The sequence below is a fragment of the Syngnathoides biaculeatus genome, chromosome 23 (genome assembly GCF_019802595.1).
Source record: "Syngnathoides biaculeatus isolate LvHL_M chromosome 23, ASM1980259v1, whole genome shotgun sequence".
Classification (NCBI taxonomy): domain Eukaryota; kingdom Metazoa; phylum Chordata; class Actinopteri; order Syngnathiformes; family Syngnathidae; genus Syngnathoides; species Syngnathoides biaculeatus.
Window position 1 is genome coordinate 3,688,035 of NC_084662.1, and position 25,514 is coordinate 3,713,548.

Genomic DNA, 25,514 nt, shown 5'->3' on the forward strand with positions numbered 1-25,514 from the left:
AAATGGGCTTTCAAAGTTGGGGACATCTGTCAATGCCCCTTCAAAATAAACGTTTCGAGTTTCCTTCTTTATGGCATCATATGGCGCAGGTTTATTTTAATATGAAAATACCAACAGGAAATTGTGTTATAATACAATGGGTGTTCTTTTGTTACTGCACAGCAGGTTACTGGCTAGCCTCCTCTCCAGGAAGTGGCGAGAACTGCGCCCGGGGAGGGAGCTGTCGGCCCGGGCTGGTTCGGCTGTGATTCAGGGGTGGGGGTAAGAAGCCGCATACCGGAAGGCTGGGGTACGTCTTCCTGGCAGAAAACAAAACACCGTGGACTGGAAAAATCACGGGACAGTGACTGAAGAACATGGGGGCCACAGCGTGGAGAGCCCAATTGGCAACCGTGGTTGTCTAGTTTTAGCTCGTGTGCCGAAGCTGGAGCTTAACTGGGCAATATTTCTACGCGTTGGCACCACAGAAGCTTTGTTCATTTTTGTTTTTTTTTTGTCGTGGACACGGCCGGGTTTCTCTTGCGCTTCGTTGTGGTTCTTCCGAAGGGACAGCACCCGCGTCGGTTCTTCTCGACTTAGCCACAAATGGACTCTTAGCATACATTTTTTCTTCTCTTTTGGTGGTGTACGTTGAGTGGCGGCCACCGCAGTCATGTTCGCAGTGCGCATCGTCACCGCTGACTACTACCTGGCAAGCCCTATTAAAGACCTGGACGTGTGCTACTCGGAGTTCAGGGAAAGCGACGTGAAGAAGGTGCCGGTGGTGAGGATATTTGGAGCAACGCCTGCAGGTCAGTCGATTCAGTGTCAGGCTTTTGTTTTGCAATTAAGCCACATCACTGCATTCCACCCCTTACATACACCACGCGGCACGAGACGTGGACCGTCATGAGCTCCCTAACATCTAAAACAGAGGTGGACTGTCGAACTATGACCTTATTCCGCACTGACATGACAATATAGCAGATTTATGTAGGTGGTCACACATTGTTGCAAAGCGCGGGGCACCTCTGCTAACCCACGCGAGCTGCGGAGATGCCCCCCCTCCCTTTCACCCTTTTATAGCAGACTGGTTGATAGAGGCTCCCACGACCCCATCATAGCAATGGCGAGCACCGTTCGACGTTTTTCTGTGGATTCAGGACTGCTGATAATGCTTAAAGCTATGACATTTGCACATTATCCCAAATGTTTTCAAATTCCATTGTATGTGCACAAAGTGGACACAGAGGATATATAGCTCGAAATGCATACTGTATATTTATTTGTAAGTTCATTACATCAGTAAAAGTAGACATAAAGGCTTCTTGATGTCAATTGTTGCACATGTTTAGAACATGATTAAACAATATCTGGAGCACATGATTTAGATTGGCAATGTGTCCTTTGCATTCTGCAAATATTATAAATTGATCAGATGTGGAGAATATGTCACACTCCTGTACACTGAGTTGCTGCGACCCTCAAATAGCCAAAAAATATGGGTACCTTTCTCCCGTTGTTTAACAATAGTATATCCTGCACAATAGCATGGTTTTTGCTCAGATTAAATAAATTCTCATCTGACGCACCTTCTCTGTGACCCTAATTACAGGTGGTAACTATGTATTTTGTTTATAGTAGGATACTGTGGGTAAATACAGAGCATAAACTTGTGTCCTAGCACGCTTCCTTCCAGAATGACCTGGCAGGTTGGCTCCATGGGTATTAAATATAAAACAGGAGTCTGCAAGCCTTTGTGTGTGGATTGGTACCACAAACAAAGAATAATCTTGATTGCAATTCTTACTTGAATGACAGATTCTGGTTAATGAGGCCAAAAAAGAATCAAAATTGTTAGTAGAATGAGGGAAGGCACCCCACAATGAAAGATAAGACCATGAATTATTTGGAAAGGAAAAGGAAACGTGGACATTAAGGAAATAATTATTGAGGGCTCCCTGACAACAAATGTAATGTGCGCCTGATGAGGGAAGCATCCATAGTCATTCCTCAAGCTTAGAAGCCCATTTACAATGAGTGAAAAACTAATTTTGCCAAGTACTAAGGATATTTTCTGTGAATGTTTTGGAAACACTGCAGTGAAAAATGTACCAAATGTCTGTCACTGTAAGATAATTTGAAGAAGTGACAGAGAACAAGAGGCATCATTGCGAGTTTATGTTGTAGTGTAATCACTAGTGAAACTGACTAATATAAAGTGTAATTGTTGAATTCAGGTTGCATACTTCGAGTAAGCTTTATATTATTCGAACTCCCACTCCTCAACTGGACGGTGACGAGACACTATCTGGGTTTGCCGCATTTCGTTTTATTTAAATTTTCCAAAGTGTGGAGCCTGTGGTGTTGATAACGGCCCCCAAAAATGTAAGGGTTTATTCGACCGTGCAGAGCTTACCGGATGTCACTTGCTATCCCTATCTTACACTAAGACTCACACAACACACTAAATTCGTCTAAACCCCATCCAATCACTCCCCTATTTAGTCATTGGAAAAATTACAAAAGGCATCATTGAATAAAAGTCAAAAGGTTGGAGTGACTGATTTTCGGTAATTTGAGTCCTTTATTGACTTGTATTAACAGTACATGCAGTTGTCTTCTTCTGAACAGGTTAAATGTGCACACATGTAGGTACATGCATGCTCTGAAGTACAAACTGCTTGTCTAACTTATCAATACATGGAGGCTAATTAAACCAGTATTGAAAATGTTGTTTTTACCATTATGTATTGATTTTACATTGTAGTTCATACCTCTAGAAAAGGTCCAGGAGGTTCTTATTTGAGGTCCCTGGAAACATAATAGATATATACAATGTGCAACTACAAAGCTAAGCAAATTTTTTTATATAGTGCATGAAATGCACAAGGTAACTCTGCTTTACATGATTAAAATCATTTAAAAACAAAGAAAAAAAAAAGCTTATAAACATTGAGAAGAGAGGAAATTTAAAGTACAATTAAAACAACATACAGTGTAAGAAATATTTAAAAAAAAAAAATTAAAAAGCATGAGAAAAACGTTTTCAGGCAGGCTTTTAAAAACATTAACATTTGGGGCCGACTTCTCTTCTCTGGGCAACTTATTCCATTTGTGTGCAGCATAAAAGCTAAATGCTATGAATGCGACGAATCGTGCTATAGTCCATCCATCCATCCATCCATCCATCCATCCATCCATCCATCCATCCATCCATCCATCCAGCCAGCCATCCATCCATCCATCCATCCATCCATCCAGCCATCCAGCCAGCCATCCATCCATCCAGCCATCCATCCATCCATCCAGCCATCCAGCCAGCCATCCATCCATCCATCCATCCAGCCATCCATCCATCCAGCCAGCATCCAGCCATCCATCCATCCATCCATCCATCCATCCAGCCATCCAGCCATCCATCCATCCATCCAGCCAGCATCCATCCATCCATCCATCCATCCAGCATCCATCCATCCATCCATCCATCCATCCATCCATCCCATCCATCCATCCATCCATCAATCCATCCATCCATCCATCCATCCATCCATCCATCCATCCATCCATCCAGCCATCCATCCATCCATCCATCATCATCCATCCATCCATCCATCCATCCATCCATCCATCCATCCATCAATCCATCCATCCATCCATCCATCCATCCATCCATCCATCCATCCTCCATCCATCCATCCATCCATCCATCCATCCATCCATCCATCAATCCATCCATCCATCCATCCATCGCTTTTCCGGTTCAGATCACAGGGGAAATAGCTTCAGCAGGTATACCCAGACTTCCCTTTTCCAGCCACTTCTTCCAGCTCTTCCGGAGGGATCCCGAGGCGTTCCCAAGCCAGCCGAGAGACATAGTCTCTCCAGCGTGTCCTGGGTCGTCCTCGGGGTCTCTTTCCGGTGGGACATGCCTGGAACACCTCACCAGGGAGGCGTCCAGGAGGCATCCGAATCAGATGCCCCAGCCACCTCATCTGGCTCCTCTCAATGTGGAGAAGTAGTCCACAAAATATATTACTAATACTGATTGGATCAGCCGGATGTGAGTGTGTGTCCCAACTACGGCACAAAGCAGAAAATAGTAGGTTCGCTGATCAAGAATTTAAAGACTTAATTGGCAGATGGGGAAAAAAAAACTGTTCGAATGCCTGCTAGTTTTGACTTGGATTGATCTGTAGCGCTTTCCCGATGGAATGAGCTCGAAGAGCTGGTGGCCAGGATATGGAGGGTCCGAAAGGATCCTGCCTCCTCTGGATCGAGATTGTGTTGCGTGCAAGTCCTCACTAGTGGGAAGAGTGGTGCTGACAATCCCTTCAGCAGTTTTGATTGTCCGTGGGAGTCGGAGTTTGTCCTTTTTTGTAGTGGCCCCAAACAGACTGTGATGGAATTACCCCGTACAGATTGAATGACCGCTGTGTTGAACTGTCTCAGCAGCTCTTGTGACAGGCTGTGCTTCCTCAAAAACCGCAAGAAGTACGGTGAAAAAAAAATGAGTATTTGCACACCCTGCTATATTGCAAGTTCTCCCACTTAGAAATCATGGAGGGGTCTGAAATTTTCATCGTAGGTGCATGTCCACTGTGAGAGGAATAATCTAAAAAGAAAAATCCAGAAATCACAATGTATGATTTTTTTTTTCATTTATTTGTGTTATACAGCTGCAAATAAGTATTTGAACACCTGATGTTAATATTTGGTACAGTAGCCTTTGTTTCCAATTACAGAGGTCAAATGTTTCCTGTCCTTGTTTACTAGGTTTGCACACACTGCAGGAGGGATTTTGGCCCACTCCTCCACACAGATCTTCTTTAGATCAGACAGGTTTCTGGGCTGTCGCTGAGAAACACGGAATTTCAGCTCCCTCTAAAGATTTTCTATTAGGTTTAGGTCTGGAGACTGGCTAGGCCATGCCAGAACCTTGATACGGTTCTTATGGAGCCATTCCTTGGTTTTCCTGGCTGTGTGCTTCGAGTCATTGTCATGTTAAAGACCCAGCCAAGACCCATCTTCAATGCTCTGACTGAGGGAAAGAGGTTGTTCCCCAAGATCTCACAGTACATGGCCACGGTCATCCTCTCCTTAATACATGCAGTCGTCCTGTCCCATGTGCTGAAAAACACCCCAAAGCCTGATGCTACCAACATTCATAGTAGGGATGGTGTTCTTGGGATGGAACTTATCATGATTCTTCCTCCAAACACGGTTAATGGAATTATGACCAAAAAGTTCAATTTTGGTCTCATATGACCACAAAACTTTCTCCCATGACTCCTCTGTATCATCCAATTTGTTATTGGCAAACTTAAGACGGACCTTGACATGTGCTGGTTTAAGCAGGGGAGCCTTCCGTGCCATGCATGATTTCAAACCATGACGTCTTAATGTATTACCAACAGTCACCTTGGAAACGGTGGTTGTAGCTCTTTTCAGGTCATTGACCAAGTCCTGTTGTGTAGTCCTGGACTGATTCCTCACCTTTCTAAGGATCAATGAGACCTACACGAAGTGATATCTTGCATGGGGCTCCACTCCGATTGAGATTACTATCATATGTTTACCTTCTTCCATTTTCTAATGATTACTCCAACAGTGGACGTTTTTTCACCAAGCTGCTTGGCAATTTCTCCGTAGCCTTTTCTAGCCATGTGGAGTTGTAAAATTTTGTCTCTGGTGTTTTTGGACAGCTCTTTGGTCTTGGGCATATTACAAGTTTGACTCTTACTGATTGTATGGGGTTGGACAGGTGGCTTTATGCAGCTATTGACCTCATACAAATGGTCCATTTATATAGCCTGAAATTAGTCAGTCTGCATATTGTTTTTATCATGGTAGATTTTGGATTTTTCAAATCAATAAAATGAGGTGCAGTTCAATGATACATAGTAACAGTTAGTATTTAAAGGGCAAATCCAGTGGTTTGCATGAATGTATCCAATTGGTCATATAATATGTACTCTATTTTGACAATGTGATGTTCAATCATCTCTCATTTAATAGTGTTTTGAGGAGATTTTTATTGACAATTTTCAGGGGTGCTCCCATTTTCGCGGGTCACATGACCTACGTGAGTGTATGTGACGTGTAACGTACCGTTCCAAACGCTCGATTACATGGGACACCATTTATGCCCAGCGTTGATTTCTCGGATTTGTCCTCATCTGATCAAGTAATAGCAGTATCGGTTGATCAGGAAGACGCAGGAATACTTCCATACAGATTTGAACCTGTGGCGGTAAATAATGTTGAATATTTGGATGGTTCTTCGGGTGGAATGATGCGGAGTCTGACTACTTGGAGGCCTACATGCGACATACTGTAAGTCCGTAAACAAAGGCCCCCGGAGCTCCGTGCCGGCAGCCGCGGATGGTTCTTTGGACGGAATGACGCGGAGTCTGCCAAGCGAGCTTCGGCGTCCGGGGAGGCACGTTACACGTCATATCCGCCCACGTAGGTCATGTGACTCGCAAAAATGGCAGCGCCCCTAAAAATTTGTAATTGTAGATATAAATCTTCCCAAAACACTATTAAATGAGAGAGAATTTAACATCACATTGTCAAAATAGAGTACATATTACATGACCTTTCGGATACATTGTTCAATGAAACCACTGGATTTCCCCTTTAAATGAAGCACAAACCTGTCACAAACCAATACTGTCGTATAACTCGTCCAAGACACAGAACATTACAGTCTGGATTCTTGAAGTAATTTTGTTTAAGTGACCCTGACACGCCAGTCCATATTTTTATTGCTTATCATATAATTTTTTTTCCCTTACATTTTTGCTTATCCAATCTGCATGTTCTGATCTGGCTTGACTTCCACAAATTGGGACATTTAAAATGGGGATCACTTTCTCATGAGATCATGAAACCCAGTGATTTAAACACACAGTCCAACTGCACAAGTTAAAGATGTCATTGTCATTTTGGTGTTTTGAATCAAACTGATGTTCTATCAAGTTGTTGTAATGAGGTTGTACTAATCACATCTGTTTGTGTGCTGCATGCCCATGTCCAGACAATTTAAAAAAAAAAAAAAATTGCAAAGTGGCGACTTAAAACATCAGTATGGTATTTAGTTTTCTTTTCAAAGGAACCAGCAGCTGTGATTTTTCAATTAATCAAGCCCTTACTTTTATGTTATCTATTGTCTCTCTCTCTCTCTCTCTCTCTCTCTGTCTCTCTCTCTCTCTCTCTCTCTCATCTCTCTCTCTCTCTTCTCTCTCTCTCTCTGTCTCTCTCTCTCTCTCTCTCTTTCTCTCTCTTTCTCTCTGTCTCTCTCTCTCTCTCTCTCTCTCTCTCTCTCTCTCTCTGTCTCTCTCTCTCTCTGTCTCTTTGTGTGTGTGTTTTCCATCTGCTGTGCACCACGTGGCTCTGGAGTTATCCCAGACTTCGTACTCCCTGTCCTTCCGTGACCTAAGCTGTGAACACTCCCACCAGTCAGTCAGCTGTGTGTAATTCAATGCCTGCTTCCTGTGTTTTTTTGTTTCCCAAATACTAGTATCTAGTGTTCCGCGAGTCTGAACATGCACCCTTGTATAGTAAATATCGTCCTCTCCTCACACCGCTAAGAGTTACTGATACAGGTGCCTCCACGTTCCTGTTTTTGACATCTTGGGTCTTTGTGTATCTTGCTTGGTTCAGATTCACAGATGAGCCCTCTAACTAATGATTTCAGGAGGCAACCTGCTTTGGTTGGTCAAACATGCTCGATAAGACTGCGAGAGGAAGTGAATGACCAGCAGAGAGGAATGAAGTGGTGGGCCCCTTTCACCCCAGGTTTAGCTCTCCCCAGGGGAACCCTTAATGCCATCTAAAGGAATTCCTCATGGATCCTTTAATAGGATAATAGAAAGTTTCAAAAGGACTCCCCTGCTCATTAGGATGACCATTGTTCTTTATCTTTAAGAGTTTTTCGAGTTGAAGTTACATTCTTTCAAACTCTGCTTGTATGTTATTACTTATTGATAGCACATGGTTTTGAGCAGATCTATTTGGACTTTTAAAGATCACGCTTTGGTTTCTTGGTCTTCGTAACTCTGATCTCTGTTATTAGACGAGTCAGAGAAAGAGCATCCATCAATTTCCAAAAAGTAATTTCTTCTGTACTTATCATCTCCCTGTGACAGTTTTGGCCCTGAATTGAAGCCCAGATTTTCATGTCAGAGTGATACTCTTGAGATTGCAATCCATGTATTAATTAAAAATAGTGTACTTGTTAATTAAAATAATGACACACTTCCTCCTTGCCCCCCCACAAAACCTAAGCACGCTCATTCTATTGTACTAAAATAGAAAACGATATGAAAATTATAGTGACTCAGGAAAAAATTTGACTGAGGACAGTACTAGCTGCACAAAAATATATTGTAAATCATGTAAAGCACATTGAGTTACCTTTTGTATGAAATCTGCTATTCAAATCAATTTGCTTTGCTTTGTAATTCTATATTCCTTTTGGTTCCTTTTAATATGCGAGGGAATGATTATACATAATGAGGATGCACTTTGTTGATTATACAGTGTGTGTTTCAGCCGGTCAAGCGTACTTCTCTTTTGGTAGTAGGTAGTGATGTGTTGATGATACCTCAAGGAGTGTTTGACATATTGAACGAACTGTGTTGAACTTGACACTATATTGATACTGTGTTTATCAGTCATTTGTGTCCTCTGCTGTACATCTAAAATCATTTTAGGTAAACAAAATGGGGGGGAAAAAAGGAAAACCTTGCATGCTCTAAACCCCCCAAAAGCCCATGAAATATTTTAACTTTATTCACTTGCTTTTTTTACTTCAAATATTTCAGCATTATACAATTTCTACTGGGTTTGTATTCTGTTAGCATTTCTTTAATGTATTCAAGACCTAAATCATTTAGTGATTTATAGACCAGTAGCAGAACTTTAAAATCTATTCTGAAGCTGACTGGAAGCCAGTGCAAGGACTTCAGGATTGGAGTTATATGCTCTGACTGCTTTGTTTTGGTCAGAATGCAAGCTGCAGCATTCTGAATGAGCTTCAGCTGTTTAATACTCTTTTTTTTTTTTTTTTTTTTTTTTTTTTTGGGAGTCCAGTCAGAAGACCATTACAGTAGTCAAGTCGACTTGAGTTAAAAGCATGGATGAGCTTTTCCTGCTCTGCTTGACACATACAAGACTTCACTCTAAATATGTTCTTCAGATGGTAGAAGGCAGTTTTTGACTGATTTGATATGATTGTTGAAAGTAAGGTCGGAACCAATCAGAACACCAAGGTTTTGGACTTGGTCTTTGGTTTTTAAAGATAGAGACTTCAGGTGTTTTCTAACAGTAATTCTCTTTTCTTTCTTTATTGTCAAAAACATTTGTCTTAGTTTTGTTGTGATGTAGTTGAAGAAAATTTTGGCTCATCCCGTTATTTATCTGATTTAGACAGTGGCACAATACCTCAATTGAACTGTAGTCATTGGGAGACACTGCTAAATATAATTGTGTCATCTGCATAGCTAAGTTAGTCAAAATTAAAGTTTTGAAGAATTTGACCCAAGGGTAGGATATACAGGCTGAACAGGAGAGATCCAACAACTGACCCTTGAGGGACCCCATAGGTCATTGCCATTCGCTGAGACCAAGCACCTCCAATGGTCACAAAGTAGCTCCTTTCCTCCAGGTCAGACCTAAACCATTTAAGGACCGTTCCATTTAGTCCTACCCACGTTTCCAAACTGTTTACCAGTATATTGTGATCTACCGTATCAAAAGCTGCGCTGAGATCCAACAGGACCAAAATTGACACCATTCCTGAGTCAGTATTCAACCTAATATCATTTAGCACATTGGTAAGAGCAGTTTCTGCACTGTGATGAGTTCGGAAACCTGAAGTCCAATTAAATTCAAGAAATTGCTGAGTTGATTAAACATAACTTTCTCAAGAATTTTGGCTATGAACGGGAGATTTGAGATGGGTCTATAGCTTGCTAACATGGAATCATCCAATGCTCTGTTTTTTAGAAGATGCTTAACTGCAGCTACTTTAAGAGCTTTGGGAAACTCGCCAGACTGAAGTGAGCAATTAATTCTTTGCTGCAAATCAGGTAGCACGGATATAGTTTTGAAAAAGTCAGATGGTATTGAGTCGAGACAGCTCGTTGATGGTTTCAACTGCTGAACTGTTTTCTCTACAGTTTTTTGGTCAACTGTATCAAATTCTGACAAGTTAACCGAGTTTTCTCTGGGTGGCTTCAGATGTGAGATCATTCTATCTTTTTGCTGAGTTGTGCTGACATTTGACCTGATGGATCATATTTTTTCACTAAAATAACAGGCAAACTCTTTGCATTTGTCAGCTGTTACGAGTTTTGGATCTATCTGATTCGGGGGGTTGTGGGGGGTGTAAGCTTGTCAAACATAGCAAATAGAGTACGAGTATTGTTGAGGTTCTGACTGATGATTTCAGAAATGTGTTGCTGTCTATCTCTAACTAACTCTTGGTTAAAACTACAAAGACACTGTCTCTAGAGGTCATAGTCAATTTGGAGTTTAGTTTTTCTCTACTTGCCTTCCGTTTTCCTACACTCCGATTTAGATCTCTTGACCATCATTGTGCTCCTCCACAGGGTTCTAGGTCACCTCAGGATGGTCCTACTTTTCATAGGAGCGACAGCATTCATGGCATTTGTGACTTTCAAGGTGAAATTGTCCAAACGTTCATCAACTCTCTCAGCATTCACAGTCTGGAACAGCCACATTCTCTATAGACTTGTTGGCAGTACTCTCATTTATGTACCTTTACCTAATAGAGATAGGGGTTATCTGAACTTTGGAAGAATCTTTAATTCCAAAAATACACAAAATTGGTCAGAAATAGCCACATCATTAATGTCAATCGATTAGAATTTCAACATCCTTTGAGATGACCAGGTCTGAATGTAACCTTGAGTGTGAGTTGGACTCTTAATATGTTGAGAGAGGTCCAATGTGTCTAGTATTGCAGAAATTTCTTTGGATATTTTTTTCCATGTTATTGTCAACATGAATGTTTGTCCCTTGTTATGACAAAATACAGTAGTTGCACTCAGTACAAATAACTGACAGTAGTTCTGAAAAATCCTCCATAAATTTTCCATTGTATGTTGGAGGTCTATAAATTATTAAAATGATCACCTTTGGGTCACCCTTCACTAAAAAACAGATATTCAAAAGAGCTAAAATCATCCAGTATAATTTCTTTACAATGAAATAATGATTTTAAAATAACAGCAATACCACCATCTTTTTTCCCTGTTCGACGCTTGTTCATAAAATTAAAATCTGCTGGTGTTGCCTCATTTAAAATGGTATTACAGCTACTTTCTGTTAACCACATTTTATTTAACAACAAGTCCAGACCATTGGTTTTACTGATGTCATTGATCAACATTGCTTTATTACCCAGTGATCTGATATTAAAAAGAGCTAGTCTCATAGAGATGGCTGGAGAGAATGGTTTGATACTCACATTTTATCTTCACTAAGTTGGAAGTTCTACTTTTTTGGTCCCATATCTTTTTGACCAACTTTCCCTCCCTTGTAATTACAGGGATGAAAAATGTCTGAGCTCCATAGGGGTCTGAGTTATTCTGGAAAAGACCTGGTAAATATCAGTCAGATTTACAGAGAGTCATGGGTGGAGGAGGGGCCTTTCGCTTCTTAGTGGATGGTGGTTTCAGGCAAGGGGGAATGGGAGGAAGATCTTGGCGTGGTATGGGATGGACTCCATTGTTGACAATAGTCTTCATCCTATCCATCAGACCCAACATTGCATTCAGGCTGGGAGAGGGGGAGCCAACATCTCCTGCACATTGTATGGTTGTTGTAGTCATGGAGGGGAGATTTTGAGGTGTGGATGGCTCCAATGGGACAGAAGAGGTATGGGAGATTTAAAGTGCTGGCCCATTCCATTTGTCATTTGCTCATCAGATTGTTTGGATGACCCTAATAAATCTGTGTGCACGTTGTCTCGCCTTATCTCTTGTTCCGCCGATTGTTTGGGAATAACTGGATCCTTTTGTCCTTGGTTTTTGTAAACATTTTCTTTACAGGGTGGTGAATGACGCACACAGTAGAAAATGTTGGCAGCTAATAATATAACCCCTTGTCTATTTAGACAGAAACCGTCTGCTTTGAAAAGATTTTTACGCTCCCAAAAAAGGAAGAAATTGTCAATGAAACTCACGGGTGTTGCAGTGCACACTCTACCTAACCACCTATTCAATTGACGGAGCCTCGTTCATCTCCAGATCGTACAAGTGGTCCGCTTATAAAAACCTCAGCATCCATCCCTTGCACTTTTGTTACGTTATCAATGAAATCTCGCTTCAGTACCTCTGATTGCTGCTTGAGAACATCTGGGCCCCTTGTGTGTATCATGACAGATTTCTCAGTTAGGTGCTGATCAGTGATCTCCAGAGTTTTTCAAGAGATATCAGACACCGTGTCATTAGTAAAACACAGTAATTTGGTGTTCTTCTCACTGCAAAAGAGTTTCACATCCTTGATGGCTCCATCACCAACTATTAATGTTTGGGGTCTCAATTTTGTCCTGGATGATTTAATTTCATACCTTTCAATGGTGGTGGACGATGAGCATTCTTGGTCTGGATCTTGTAAGACTGCCTCAAATCTATTTGTAAGTCTGACGTCAATATTTTGCACTGACTCACATTCTTTTTTTCTTGCTCTTCGCTGTAACAACCGTCCATGGCCGCTCACTTGGTGTTGAGGCGGCTCGCAATCCAGACCAGACAGATTCTTCGGTAATCTCCTGGTGCTGTTGTTTCTTCCTTTTTCAATGTTCCATATGTTTAGGTTTTGCTCCCAGTAAATATCAGGGAGAACTGCTGGGGTGTCTATCCTTTCCAAAGTTCACGTCAGTCCTCGTTGTTGAGCTAGGTGACTGTCTGTTAGCACACCTCTGCTCACTATTTTAAGACATCTGAAAAGTGGTTTCATTCCCCGACTGTCCATTTTCATCCACATAAACTTCAAGACGGCAGATTTGCGATTCCAGAATTGACACCCTCTGAATTAGTCCATGATAGTCCTCGGTAGAGAAGGGAGGCATCTTGATGGCTGGTCTTGTTGCTAGCACCAGGCTTGTGCTATTTAGCAGGCCACGCTCACGTAATGATGAAACAACTGATTATCCACAAAAAAAAGAAAAATACAGTCCCACAGATTTAAAAGTATCCAGGAGTCTCTGCTTCTAAAAAAAATAATAATTTGAAGAAAAAGGAGCTTATCAGCAAGAAAAAAAAGTGTCAACCGAGGCAAATCAAGCAGAGCAAGACCAAAGAAAAAAGCGTCTGCACTCTATGAGAAGCGAGAGAGTGTGTAACTGTTGAAAGGATTTGGCATGCAAAATATAGAAAATTTGTCTGTAATAACATTCATAGTTAAAACATTAACTTATGTATGGGATTTTGTGTAGCAATGCATTCAATCATGTGAAAAAATGCAGAAAAAAATGTTAATTCATATGTTTTAATTGAGGAATAAATCTATTTGAAGTGTCCTTGCTTCAAGGCGATTTCTTCTCTTGGGCACCAGTTCGCCTGCTTTAGATAACACTTGTTTGCATTGAACAAATGAAGGTGGTGTGCATACATATTTAAGTGCCAGTTGATGGCAGGTATGGATATGTTTTCTGATTATTTTTCCAGTATTATAATGGATCTTGTGTTCTGGATGTGTTACCTTCATCTTAGTAGCATTGGACTTCAATTATGGACTCTGCTGACGTATTCAAGGTCATCCATTTCTCCTCAACCTCCATTTCTAAAGGTGTCTAGAGACTGTGCTCTAACAAATGTCGCCGCAATATTGCCAGACTCTCCATTCACATCTTGAGCTTTATTGTATCTTAACATTGAGGAAGTACAGTATTCCCTCGTTTTTCGCATTAAATTGGGACCAGAACAACCAGCGAAAAGTGAAAAACCGTGAAGAAGAGAGGCATATATGGTTGTTGGTTACCAGAACGTTTAAAATACGTAAACAGTATTTGTACTTTGCATATTTGAGACAAAGAGAGGTATTTAGTCAAATCTTTAATTACAAAACCATATAAATGTGGACAGTATTGTAAATTCATAATATAAATATAAATTATAAAACACTTCGTTTCATGGGGGGGGGCTGGAGGAGTACTAGAATGTTATATGTCAACAGTACAGTATTTATAACTTTGCATACTTGAGACAAAAATAACAGTTGACACCCCCCCCCCCATTTTCTCCTTATAATACAGTCGGCATGATCCACACATGTTGTCATCCTAATGTTAAGTGTAAGTGTATAAAAATGGTCAATCGTGTGCCTTGTAATAATGCATCTTCCTGCAATATGCCAATATGGTTGTCTTTTTCCATGTTTTTATCAAAGTGAAGTGGTGAAGGAACCTTGTACTTTGTTTTACGCGTGACAGCTCTTGCAAGTAGAGCCAACATCCATCCATCCATCCATCCATTTTCTTAGTTGCTTATCTTCACGAGGGTCACGGGAGTGCTAGAGCCTATCCCAGATGTCATCGGGCAGGAGGAGTACACCCTGGTCTGGTTGCCAGAAATTGTGTCATCCGCGTCGTTTACCAGTCACAGGCCAGAGATCTGCATAAACCACGGCCCTTGTTGGCGTCCGCTATCACCTCAGACAACGTTGCATGGTCCAGTATAGCTTTTGTTAGCGTTTTATCGCGTATTTGGGTTCTTTAACAATAGATATGGTTAAGAAGTGTAGTCACGGACTTTGTAATAGTGACGACAGGTATCCTGAAAGGCTAGTTGGTGGAGTTAAATTCGTACGCTTTCCAAAACCGAAGACAGAGTACGAAAAATTTCTTCGATGGATCAAACTTTGTGGAAGAGGGCATGATCAACTGAATCCATCTAAAATCAAGCGGAACAGAAGACAGAGTACGAAAAATGTCTTCGATGGATCAAACTTTGTGGAAGTTCTTATGATCAACTGAATCCATCTAAAATCAACCGGAACAGATATGTTTGCACGAAGGTAAGCCCTATATTTGATTTTGAATACATGTCTCATATAAATGAATTAGCAGTTCTTCGCTTGCATAACATAGCTGCGTGTGAATGATTGACACATTTGATCTGTGTTGAGCGATATTTTGCGATGATCTGACTGCACAAACGTGTCTCTGTTGGCGGCTACCGAGCTAAGCTAAACCGGACTATGTTTGCACGAAGGTATGCCCTATATTTGATTTTCAATACATGTCTCATATAAATGAATTAGCAGTTCTTCGCTTGCATAACATAGCTACGTGTGAATGATTGACACACTTGATCTGTGTTGAGCGATATTTTGCGATGATCTGACTGCACAAACGTGTCTCTTTGTTGCCGGCTAGGGAGCTAAGCTAAACCGGACTAGCAAGTCCTAAAAGCCTTCGACGTGCACCGAGACACCCAAGACTGAAGGAAGGATGTTTGAGGACACTGAAGTACTGATTGTCGTACTCGGTCCCGACTTACGTGGGTTCGGCACTAAATCAAGAATAATTATTGAGGGAAGCGCGTGGCGTTACACAAAGAAAACGAGAGAAACAACTCGTAAATCAAGCCTCGCCTTCTTCTTTTCCTTCATACGGCGGTTCACAAACGGCTATACAGATACACATACAGATTCTGCACACAAGTGTGATAGGTAACACGAAAATAGGAAACTGTCAATGACGAATTCGTCTTTGGGTTATAATATATTATATTATGTGGCTTCTATGGGGCACAAACCAGTGCAATCTGTAGGCCGGTCCCAAGCCCGGATAAATGCAGAGGGTTGCGTCAGGAAGGGCATCCGGCGTAAAAACTGTGCCAAACAAATATGAGCGTTCATCTAAAGAATCCCATACCGGATCGGTCGTGGCCCGGGTTAACAACGCCCGCCCCCGGCACTGCTAACCTACAGGGCGTCGGTGGAAATTCAGCTACTGTGGGTCGAAGACAAAGAAGAGGAGGAAACCGGATCCAGCGTCAGAAGAAAAAGAGGAATGCACAGAGCCTACAACTGAGTGTAGGGACTTTGAATGTTGGGACTATGACAGGAAAAGCACAGGAGTTGGTTGACATGATGATTAGGAGAAAGGTTGATATTCTGTGCATCCAAGAGAGCAGGTGGAAAGGTAGTAAGGCTAGAAGTTTGGGAGCAGGGTTTAAATTATTCTACCACGGATTAGATGGGAAGAGAAATGGAGTAGGGGTTATTTTAAAGGAAGAGCTGGCTAAGAATGTCTTGGAGGTAAAAAGAGTATCAGATCGAGTGATGAGACTAAAATTTGAAATTGAGGGTGTTATGTATAATGTGGTTAGCGGCTATGCACCACAGGTAGGATGTGACCTAGAGTTGAAAGAGAAATTCTGGAAGGAACTAGATGAAGTAGTTCTGAGCATCCCAGACAGCGAGAGAGTTGTGATTGGTGCAGATTGTAATGGACATATTGGTAAAGGAAACAGGGGCGATGAAGAAGTGATGGGTAAGTACGGCATCCAGGAAAGGAACTTTGAAGGGCAGATGGTGGTGGACTTTGCAAAAAGGATGGAGATGGCTGTAGTGAACACTTATTTCCAGAAGAGGGAGGAACATATAGTGACCTACAAGAGCGGAGGTAGAACCACGCAGGTAGATTATATTTTGTGCAGACGATGTAATCTGAAGGAGGTTACTGACTGTAAAGTAGTGGTAGGGGAGAGTGTAGCTCGACAGCATAGGATGGTAGTATGTAGGATGATTCTGGTGGTGGGTAGGAAGATTAAGAAGACAAAGGTAGAGCAGAGAACCATGTGGTGGAAGCTGAGAAAGGAAGAATGTCGTGCGGCCTTCCGGAAAGAGGTGAGACAGGCTCTCGATGGACAACCGAAGCTCCCGGAAGACTGGACGACGACAGCCAAGGTGATCAGAGAGACAGGCAGGAGAGTACTTGGTGTGTCATCTGGTAGGAAAGGGGAGAAGGAGACTTGGTGGTGGAACCCCAAAATACAGGGAGTCATACAAGGAAAGAGATTAGCGAAGAAGAAGTGGGATACTGAGAGGACTGAGGAGAGGCGAAAGGAGTACATCGAGATGCGACGTAGGGCAAAGGTAGAGGTGGCAAAGGCTAAACAAGAGGCATATGAAGACATGTACACCAGGTTGGACACGAAAGAAGGAGAAAAGGATCTCTACAGGTTGGCCAGACAGAGGGATAGAGATGGGAAGGATGTGCAGCAGGTAAGGGTGATTAAGGATAGAGATGGAAATGTGTTGACTGGTGCCGGTAGTGTACTAAATAGATGGAAAGAATACTTTGAGAAGTTGATGAATGAAGAAAATGAGAGAGAAGGAAGAGTTGAAGAGGCAAGAGTGAAGGACCAGGAAGTGGAAATGATTACTAAGGGGGAAGTCAGAAAGGCACTACAAAGGATGAAAAATGGAAAGGCAGTTGGTCCTGATGACATACCGGTAGAGGTATGGAAGCAATTTGGAGAGATGGCTGTGGAGTTTTTGACCAACTTATTCAACAGAATACTAGCGGGCGAAAAGATGCCTGAAGAATGGAGGAAAAGTGTTCTAGTTCCCATTTTTAAGAACAAAGGGGATGTTCAGAGGTGTGGGAACTATAGAGGAATAAAGTTGATGAGCCACACAATGAAGTTATGGGAAAGAGTAGTGGAGGCTAGACTCAGGACAGAAGTAAGTATCTGCGAGCAACAGTATGGTTTCATGCCTAGAAAGAGTACCACAGATGCATTATTTGCCTTGAGGATGCTCGTGGAAAAGTACAGAGAAGGTCAGAAGGAGCTACATTGTGTCTTTGTGGATCTAGAGAAAGCCTATGACAGAGTACCAAGAGAGGAACTGTGGTACTGCATGCGTAAGTCTGGTGTGGCAGAGAAGTATGTTAAAATAGTACAGGACATGTATGATGGCAGCAGAACAATGGTGAGGTGTGCCTTAGGTGTGACAGAGGAATTTAAGGTGGAGGTGGGACTGCATCAGGGATCAGCTCTGAGCCCCTTCCTGTTTGCAGTGGTAATGGATAGGCTGACAGATGAGGTTAGACTGGAATCCCCTTGGACCATGATGTTCGCAGATGATATTGTCATATGCAGTGAAAGCAGGGAGCACGCAGAGGAACAATTGGAAAGATGGAGACATGCACTGGAAAGGAGAGGAATGAAGATTAGCCGAAGTAAAACAGAATATATGTGCGTGAATGAGAAAAGTAGAGGGGGAAGAGTGAGGCTACAGGGAGAAGAGATAGCGAGGGTGGACGACTTCAAATACTTGGGGTCAACAATACAGAGCAATGGAGAGTGTGGTCAGGAAGTGAAGAAACGGGTCCATGCAGGTTGGAACAGCTGGCGAAAGGTGTCTGGTGTGTTATGTGACAGAAGAGTGTCTGCTAGGATGAAGGGCAAAGTTTACAAAACAGTGGTGAGGCCGGCCATGATGTACGGATTAGAGACGGTGGCACTGAAGAAACAACAGGAAGCTGAACTGGAGGTGGCAGAAATGAAGATGTTGAGGTTCTCGCTCGGAGTGACCAGGTTGGATAGGATTAGAAATGAGCTCATTAGAGGGACAGCCAAAGCTGGATGTTTTGGAGACAAGATTCGAGAGAACAGACTTCGATGGTTTGGACATGTTCAGAGGCGAGAGAGTGAGTATATTGGTAGAAGGATGCTGAGGATGGAGCTCCCAGGCAAAAGGGCGCGAGGAAGACCAAAGAGAAGGTTTATGGATGTGGTGAGGGAAGACATGAGGGCAGTTGGGGTTCGAGAGGAAGATGCAGGAGATAGGCTAAGATGGCAAAAGATGACACGCTGTGGCGACCCCTAACGGGACAAGCCGAAAGGAAAAGAAGAAGAAGAAGAAGATGTGGCTTCTCGGTCTTCCTCTGACTCCGGAAAGATCTCGCGCTAATATCAATGGTTTCTCCGTCAATATGCATGTAAATACCATTGAAATACCCCTCGCTGAAATACTTGAAGGCCTGCTGTCTGCTTTTCAACGATATTTCACTATTCGCTAAGAATGGGAGTGAGAAATCAGCTGGACAATTTCGCTCTAGTCTTTTCTTCTTGCGCCGCCATTTTTGTTAATTTTTTGTCTGAGGTTAGCACACGTGGGGTGATGTAACTTCAGGAGGCGTGGTTAAGTGCCCTGTACGGAGGGGTCAATTGCAGGGCACATCGAGACAAACACCCGCACTCACAATCACATCTAGGGGCAATTTAGTGTGTCCAATTAATGTTGCATGTTTTTGGGATGTGGGAGGAAACTGGAGTCACCGAAAAAACCCACGCACGCACGCATGCAAACTCCACACAGGCGGGTCCAAGATTGAAATCGGGACCTGAGAACTGTGAGCTCAACTCTTTTGCAGCAAACATTATTTTGTATTATTCTGTAGGGCGGCACGTTGGCGCAACTGTAAAGCGTTGGCCTCAAAGTTCTGAGGTCCAGGGTTCTATCCCGACCCCGCCTGTGTGGAGTTTGCATGTTCTCCCCGTGCCTGCATAGGTTTTCTCCGGGCACTCTGGTTTCCTATCATATCTCAAAAACATGGAGCATTAATTGGACACTCTAAATTGCCGCTGGCTGTGATTGTGAATGTGAGTGTTTGTCTCTATGTGCCCTGCGATTGGCTGTCAACCAGTTCAGGGTGCACCCTGCCTCCTGCCCGTTGACAACTCTGATAGGTTCCACCACTCCTGCACCGTTGTGAGGATAAGCGGCTAAGAAAATGGATGAATGGATTCTGTTTGGTTTGTTTATAATCTCATCTAAATTAGTTCAACAATATCTGATTGTTATTTTGAGAATGTCAGCTATCTCCACAGGTTAGAAGGCATCTTAGTCCTGGGGTAATGGTTAGTATTACCGTTTCAGTCATTGAACAGCAGTTTCTTGTTTGTAAACAGGAACCAGTTGGAGCTCAGGTTCAGACAACAAAATTAAAAATGACTTTGTTTATTGCTACGTATCAAGATTGTCTATTCGTAGACTAAAATGTAATTGAATTGTAAAACCTTTATTGTGAAAAATGTTTTGAGTTGATTCAAATACGATTCATCAATAACAAATCCTTTAATTAATTTGATTGTGCAAGCCAGTTTGTTAGCCCAGAAGCTACCTTTTGAACCAGGAGGGCGTTGTCTTATTCGTCACCGGCTTAATTTAAGGGAAGACCCTTGTGAGGAGAAGCGGCTTGGAAAATGGATGGGTGGAAGACATATATTTGGGGTTATAGGCAAAACTTGTCAATTAAGTGCATCCTGTCATGGTAGAAATCGTCAAAGTCTTATTTCAAAGTAACTTGCATTTTCACCAGGTAGCCACTGGAATGAAGTTGCTCAGTATTTGCAATATAAAGATATCGTGGGGCAAAGCCGACTCATACGAGAAAGCCCAAATGTGTACCTCGGCTTCACCACCTCAAAAAACAAAAAAAATCCAGACAGTTGTAATGGTTAGCTTTACTATAGCTCAACAATTCAGTCCAATATTGTTCTCAGTCTTTGCACATTTTCAACGTTTATTGTCAAATATGTATAATATTTTTAGGATGAAAAAAAACTGAATTCATTTTACAGGGTCTTATAGAAACTTTTCTCAATTTTGTTTGGTTTGAAGGAGTATTTCATTGATAAGACTTGCTGGTGTCCAGGCTGTACAGTATTGTCCTCTTCAATTGTGCCTCTGATTGTCCAAATAAGGTTGCAATGTGGTTCTGAATGACATGCCTGCATAGTGGACACCTACATGGTTTCACCAATGCAACCGCCCACCGTGAGGCCAACCTCATCTACGATGTGGTTCTGTCTGATCTACTTGTTTGTCCTGGTTGTGCCTGTGGTCAGCGCTTGGCCTATTTGGCCTACTCTGATGCTTCACATACTTTATTCATGCACAGTGCTCTGGTCAAACGATCTTTTTCACAACTCCCTCCTTCCCTTATTTTCTCCGAGAAGTTCAGCAGAGGTAACATGGAAATTATGTTTGATGTTCACATTTCCCCCCACCCCCTGTTTTCTCTTTTTTTTCCCCTTCCTAATTTTCACTCACTGGATTTACTGCTCAGGTTCCTCACTTCTTCCACTTCCTCTCCCTTCAGCTAAACTCATCTTCTCAGTCTCATTTCCACTACAGTCACTGGTCTGCGTGCATGCAAGGAGATATGCCAATAATTTACCCATCTATTTTGGCCTAATGCTTTACTTTTGTCTTGGTTTTTACAAACATCTGTTATGCAGCTAAACTAGAGGCCAAATGATTGCTAATGTCAAAAGAATACAACAAGAATCTTTTTTGTCTTTTCTTCCCACTAGCAGGGCAGGACTGTTGTTGAATTGATTAATTTGGAAATCAAATAAATATTTTTCACCTTTCCGCAGTATTAGACGGTGAATGAGGTTTTGCCAGGACAGTCCATCCCAATATGATTTGTGAACGAGGAAGAGGCATTTCATGGGATTTCCTGGCATTTACCCTTTGGCGACACTTCAGTATTACTGTACCGTTTGAAAGTATTATTTGTTTTTGCTACTTTAGCATAGTGTTGACCCGTAAATTAAAAAAGTGCCCTTGACTTGTAATGTAAACCCCAGCTTTTGATGGTTGGAAAATCCATAAAAGTGTGTTGAAGTAGAGAGAAAAAGAGAGAGAGAGAGAACAGCAGAAAATCCATATCTAAAACAAAGAAACATTTAATATGGATGTTGCATGAAAATGTATCGCTACACACTGTAATTAAAGTCATGACAAGATAGGACAGGACAAGAACAGGACAAAAAGCATGTAAGACAAGGATCGTGAACCCAGCTATATAACTGCAAGGTGGTGGGACTGACTAAGTGAATTATAGAAGTTTATAGAATGAATATATGAGTGGAGGGATACACAAGGACCATCAGGACATTCTGGGAGCTAATTGAGCTCCTGTAGATTCTCAACTTTGCTTCTAAGCCGTTAAGGTGGATGAGATTTTTGAATTTTTAAAGCATTTATGGCCTTTAAGAGTATCGGAAATAAATGGGAGTTTTTGGATGTTAATGTTGTTGCAATCTATTTGTTCCAATTATAGCCAAGAATCTCACTCCTCATTGTGATGCAACCGTTTGACAAGATACTGTAATTGGTTAGCTAAATAATAGCGTTTAAAGTTGGGAGCATTAAAGACTAGTTTGCTTTTCTGAAGAAATTGTTTAGCTAAATAATGGTGTTTAGAGTTGAGAACATTTCGGCTTAGTTTCTGCTTATACAGAGTGGATAGACTGATTCTATTTTGAATTTTTTAATACAAAAATCCCTCAAACATTCTTTGTTTTTAAATCTTGTACGTGTCATTATTGATTTTGGCATTCTGTGGGTCTATGGGCTGTCCCACAATATCTTTGATTACTTTAAAAAAAATATATATTTATGCATTTATTTCGGGAAGTGGCACTTCAGTCGTCTATGGGCATTTCTGGAACATTTGTTCACTTGGAATATTCGCTGGAAAGAACATTTGCCTGTTTGGGAACATTCATTCAACGTTGGTGACTAGTCATCAGGCTCATCAAAGACTGTGACAAATCTGCGTATCAACAGGAAGTGGAGAAGCTGGAGCTTTAGTGTAGCGGATACAACTTGGAGCTGAACACACGAAAGACTGTAGAGATCATTGTGAACTTCAGGAGGCATCCTTCACCACAGCTGCCCCTCACACTGTCCAACTGTCTTGTGTCAACCGTCAAGACCTTCAAATTCCTGGGGAATTAGTCTCACAGGACCTGTAGTTGAAGACAAGCAACTCCATCCTAAAAAAAAAAACACTGGAAAGGATGTACTACTTGCGGCATCCGAGGAAGTACAGCCTATCACAAGAGCTGCTGAGACAGTTCCACACAGTGGTCATTGAATCAGGACTGTGTACCTAAATAACAGTGTGGTTTGGGGCTGCCACAAAAAAGGGCAAACTCTGACTGCAACGGACAATCCAAACTGCTGAACAGATTGTCGGCACAACCCTACCCACCCATTAGGACTTGCAGGGCACTTGAACTAGGACAAGGCTGGGCTTCTCACACCCTGCTGGGCCAATCAGTATTAGTATTATATAGGATAGAGTACCACACGACTCATATTTTTTCATTCGGTCAAATCACATCCCTGTACAGCTGCACAACCATGCCACCTCTTGTTAAACAATAACAACAAAACAACAACATTTTAATTGCAATACAGAAAGTGACAAAGCAAATGCGTAGTGCAGTGTTCGTGACGCACCATTGTGACGTCCCCTTTGTCCCACAAATATGCCTTTTTTCGTTGTGTCACATTAAGCATGTATAGCATCAAGCATTAAAAGCAAAACAAGAGAGCAAACATGAGAACTTTAATCCAAATAATGGACTGTGCTGACGGTATAACAGGTTTTTATCCTTGAGAAAAACATGGTGTTGTCTTTGTTTTTCCTTCTGCTTCAAAATTCCCCTGTATAAGGACTTAACCCTGTCAACGCAATTGACAGCTTGTACCATATTGTCACACGCTTCTGAGGGCATAATGCTTTTGAAATTTTTCAAACCAACCTGTGCTTGCCGAAAAGCATAGTCATCGAGGGGCTGAATCCCTCCTTGCAGCTTTAGGTTCATCAGCACTTACTTCAGCCTCTTCATCATCGTCACCGAGCCGTTTTTCTGCAATTGGCTGTCCACAAAGTGAACGTAGCTTCCATTTTGAACAATCCCCTTATTTTGCGGAATCACCACACATTTCGCTTCCTTATTAAAAGTTACTGAAGTGGTTTTACGGATGTTTACCACATCCTTCTTTATGTACCGCACCGCTGATTCATGCCATAATAGCACCACAAAAGCGTGACTTCTCCCATCTTTGATCATATCCAAAAGTCTGACTTTTTCGCTGATCGTCATCATCTTCATCATTGTCACCGGGCCATTTTTCTGTAATCCGCTTTCCACAAACGCGAACCCAGCTTCCCTTTCGAACAATCTTCTTATTTCGTGGAGTCACTACACATTTTGCTTCCTTGTTAAGTCTTTGAAGTGGTTTTACGGATGTTTACAACATACTTCTTTATATAGTGCACAGCTGATTCATTCATGCCATATTGGGGCTACAAAAGCGTAACTTCTGCCAACTTGATCATATCCAAACGTTTAAAATTTTCTCCGTCATCTTCTTCCACTTGGGTGCTTCGGAGGAACCTTTAACATCAGCACAGCACTTTCGTGGCATTGTGAACTAGAGAGGTTATCGTTATATTGAATCTATGATACATGCATACATACATGCATGCTTATCCTTATGAGGGTTGCTGGAAAGCTGGAGCCTATCCCAGCTGTCAACGGCCAGGGGGTAGGGTACACCCTGAACTGGTTGCCAGCCAATCGGAGGGCACACCGAGACAAACAATGGGACTCGCAATCACACCCAAGGGCAATTTAGACTGTCAAATTAATGTTGCATATTTTTGGGATGTGGGAAGAAACTGGAGTGCCCGGAGAAAACCCACGCAGGCACGGGGAGAACATGCAGACTACACAAAGGCGGGGCTGCGATTGAACCCGGGTCCTTAGAACTGTGAGGCCAACACTTTCCAGCTGCGCCACAATGCACAATGCCACCCAGCGGCCTGCAAAGCCAAGTGAAAAATATTGAAGAACTACACGCACGCATGCACACACATGCACATGCCAATCTAATTTGAGTAATAAATGTTTTGAGGTTTTCTGCTGTCAATCTAACACCAGCCTCCCCACAATCTTGCCCAGGAGTTATTTAATCTGGAAATGGGATTCAATCTTTCAGATGCATGGGAATTCATCGGTTGGCACTTGTCTTCTTAGTATTGATTTTGTTTTTTTAAAAGGGTGTGTTTCATACTGCCCCCCCCCCCCAAAAAAAAGGCTGGGTGATTATGGAAAAAAAAATCAACCTTATCCTCTTCCTGACCATCTCGAGCCTGTCTCACCTCTTTTCGAAGGGCCACACAACATTCTTCCTTTCTCAACTTCCACCACCTGATTCTCTGCTCTACCTTTGTCTTCTCCTATGACAATTTTCCAGAATGGAGCTTTGTTTGAACAAGCATTGATTGGACAAATGCTGCCAGGAACAATAATAATTATGTCATGTCATTATCCAAGCCGCTTATCCTCAGAAGGGTTGTGGGAAAGCTGGAGCCTATCCTAGCTAGCTTCGGGCGAAAGGCAGACTACACCCTGAACTGGTCGCTACTCAGTCGCAGGGCAGATATCGACACCATCACTGAGCGGGAATTGATTGCACGCTGCCCACACAAGTGCGGGCATGTGCACCACTACACCATCAGTGGCTCTGTCAATAATAATGTAAACAATTCTTTATTTCTAAAAATCTGAATGTAAATGGAAAAAAGATGGGATGATTTGGAGAAATATTAATAATTTTTAAAATAGCTCTTAATCGTGTTGTGGAAAAGCCAGTCACTGCCGATAATGTTG

At 42.1% G+C, this 25,514-nt stretch overlaps 1 protein-coding gene across 5 annotated transcripts in view; it reads left to right on the forward strand.

Moving 5' to 3' along the window:
* Positions 1-181: 181 nt before the first annotated feature.
* rev3l (REV3 like, DNA directed polymerase zeta catalytic subunit) overlaps positions 182-25,514 on the forward strand; it is a 113,688-nt gene continuing 88,355 nt past the window's right edge. For 2 of the 5 annotated variants that reach the window (XM_061812544.1, XM_061812545.1), the window contains exon 1: positions 184-791. In XM_061812544.1, coding sequence (XP_061668528.1) covers positions 653-791 — 139 coding nt within the window. In that variant the 5' untranslated portion in view covers positions 184-652. Of the gene's footprint in view, positions 792-25,514 lie in introns of all 5 variants that reach the window. The other 3 variants (XM_061812546.1, XM_061812548.1, XM_061812547.1) reach the window with 2 other exon arrangements.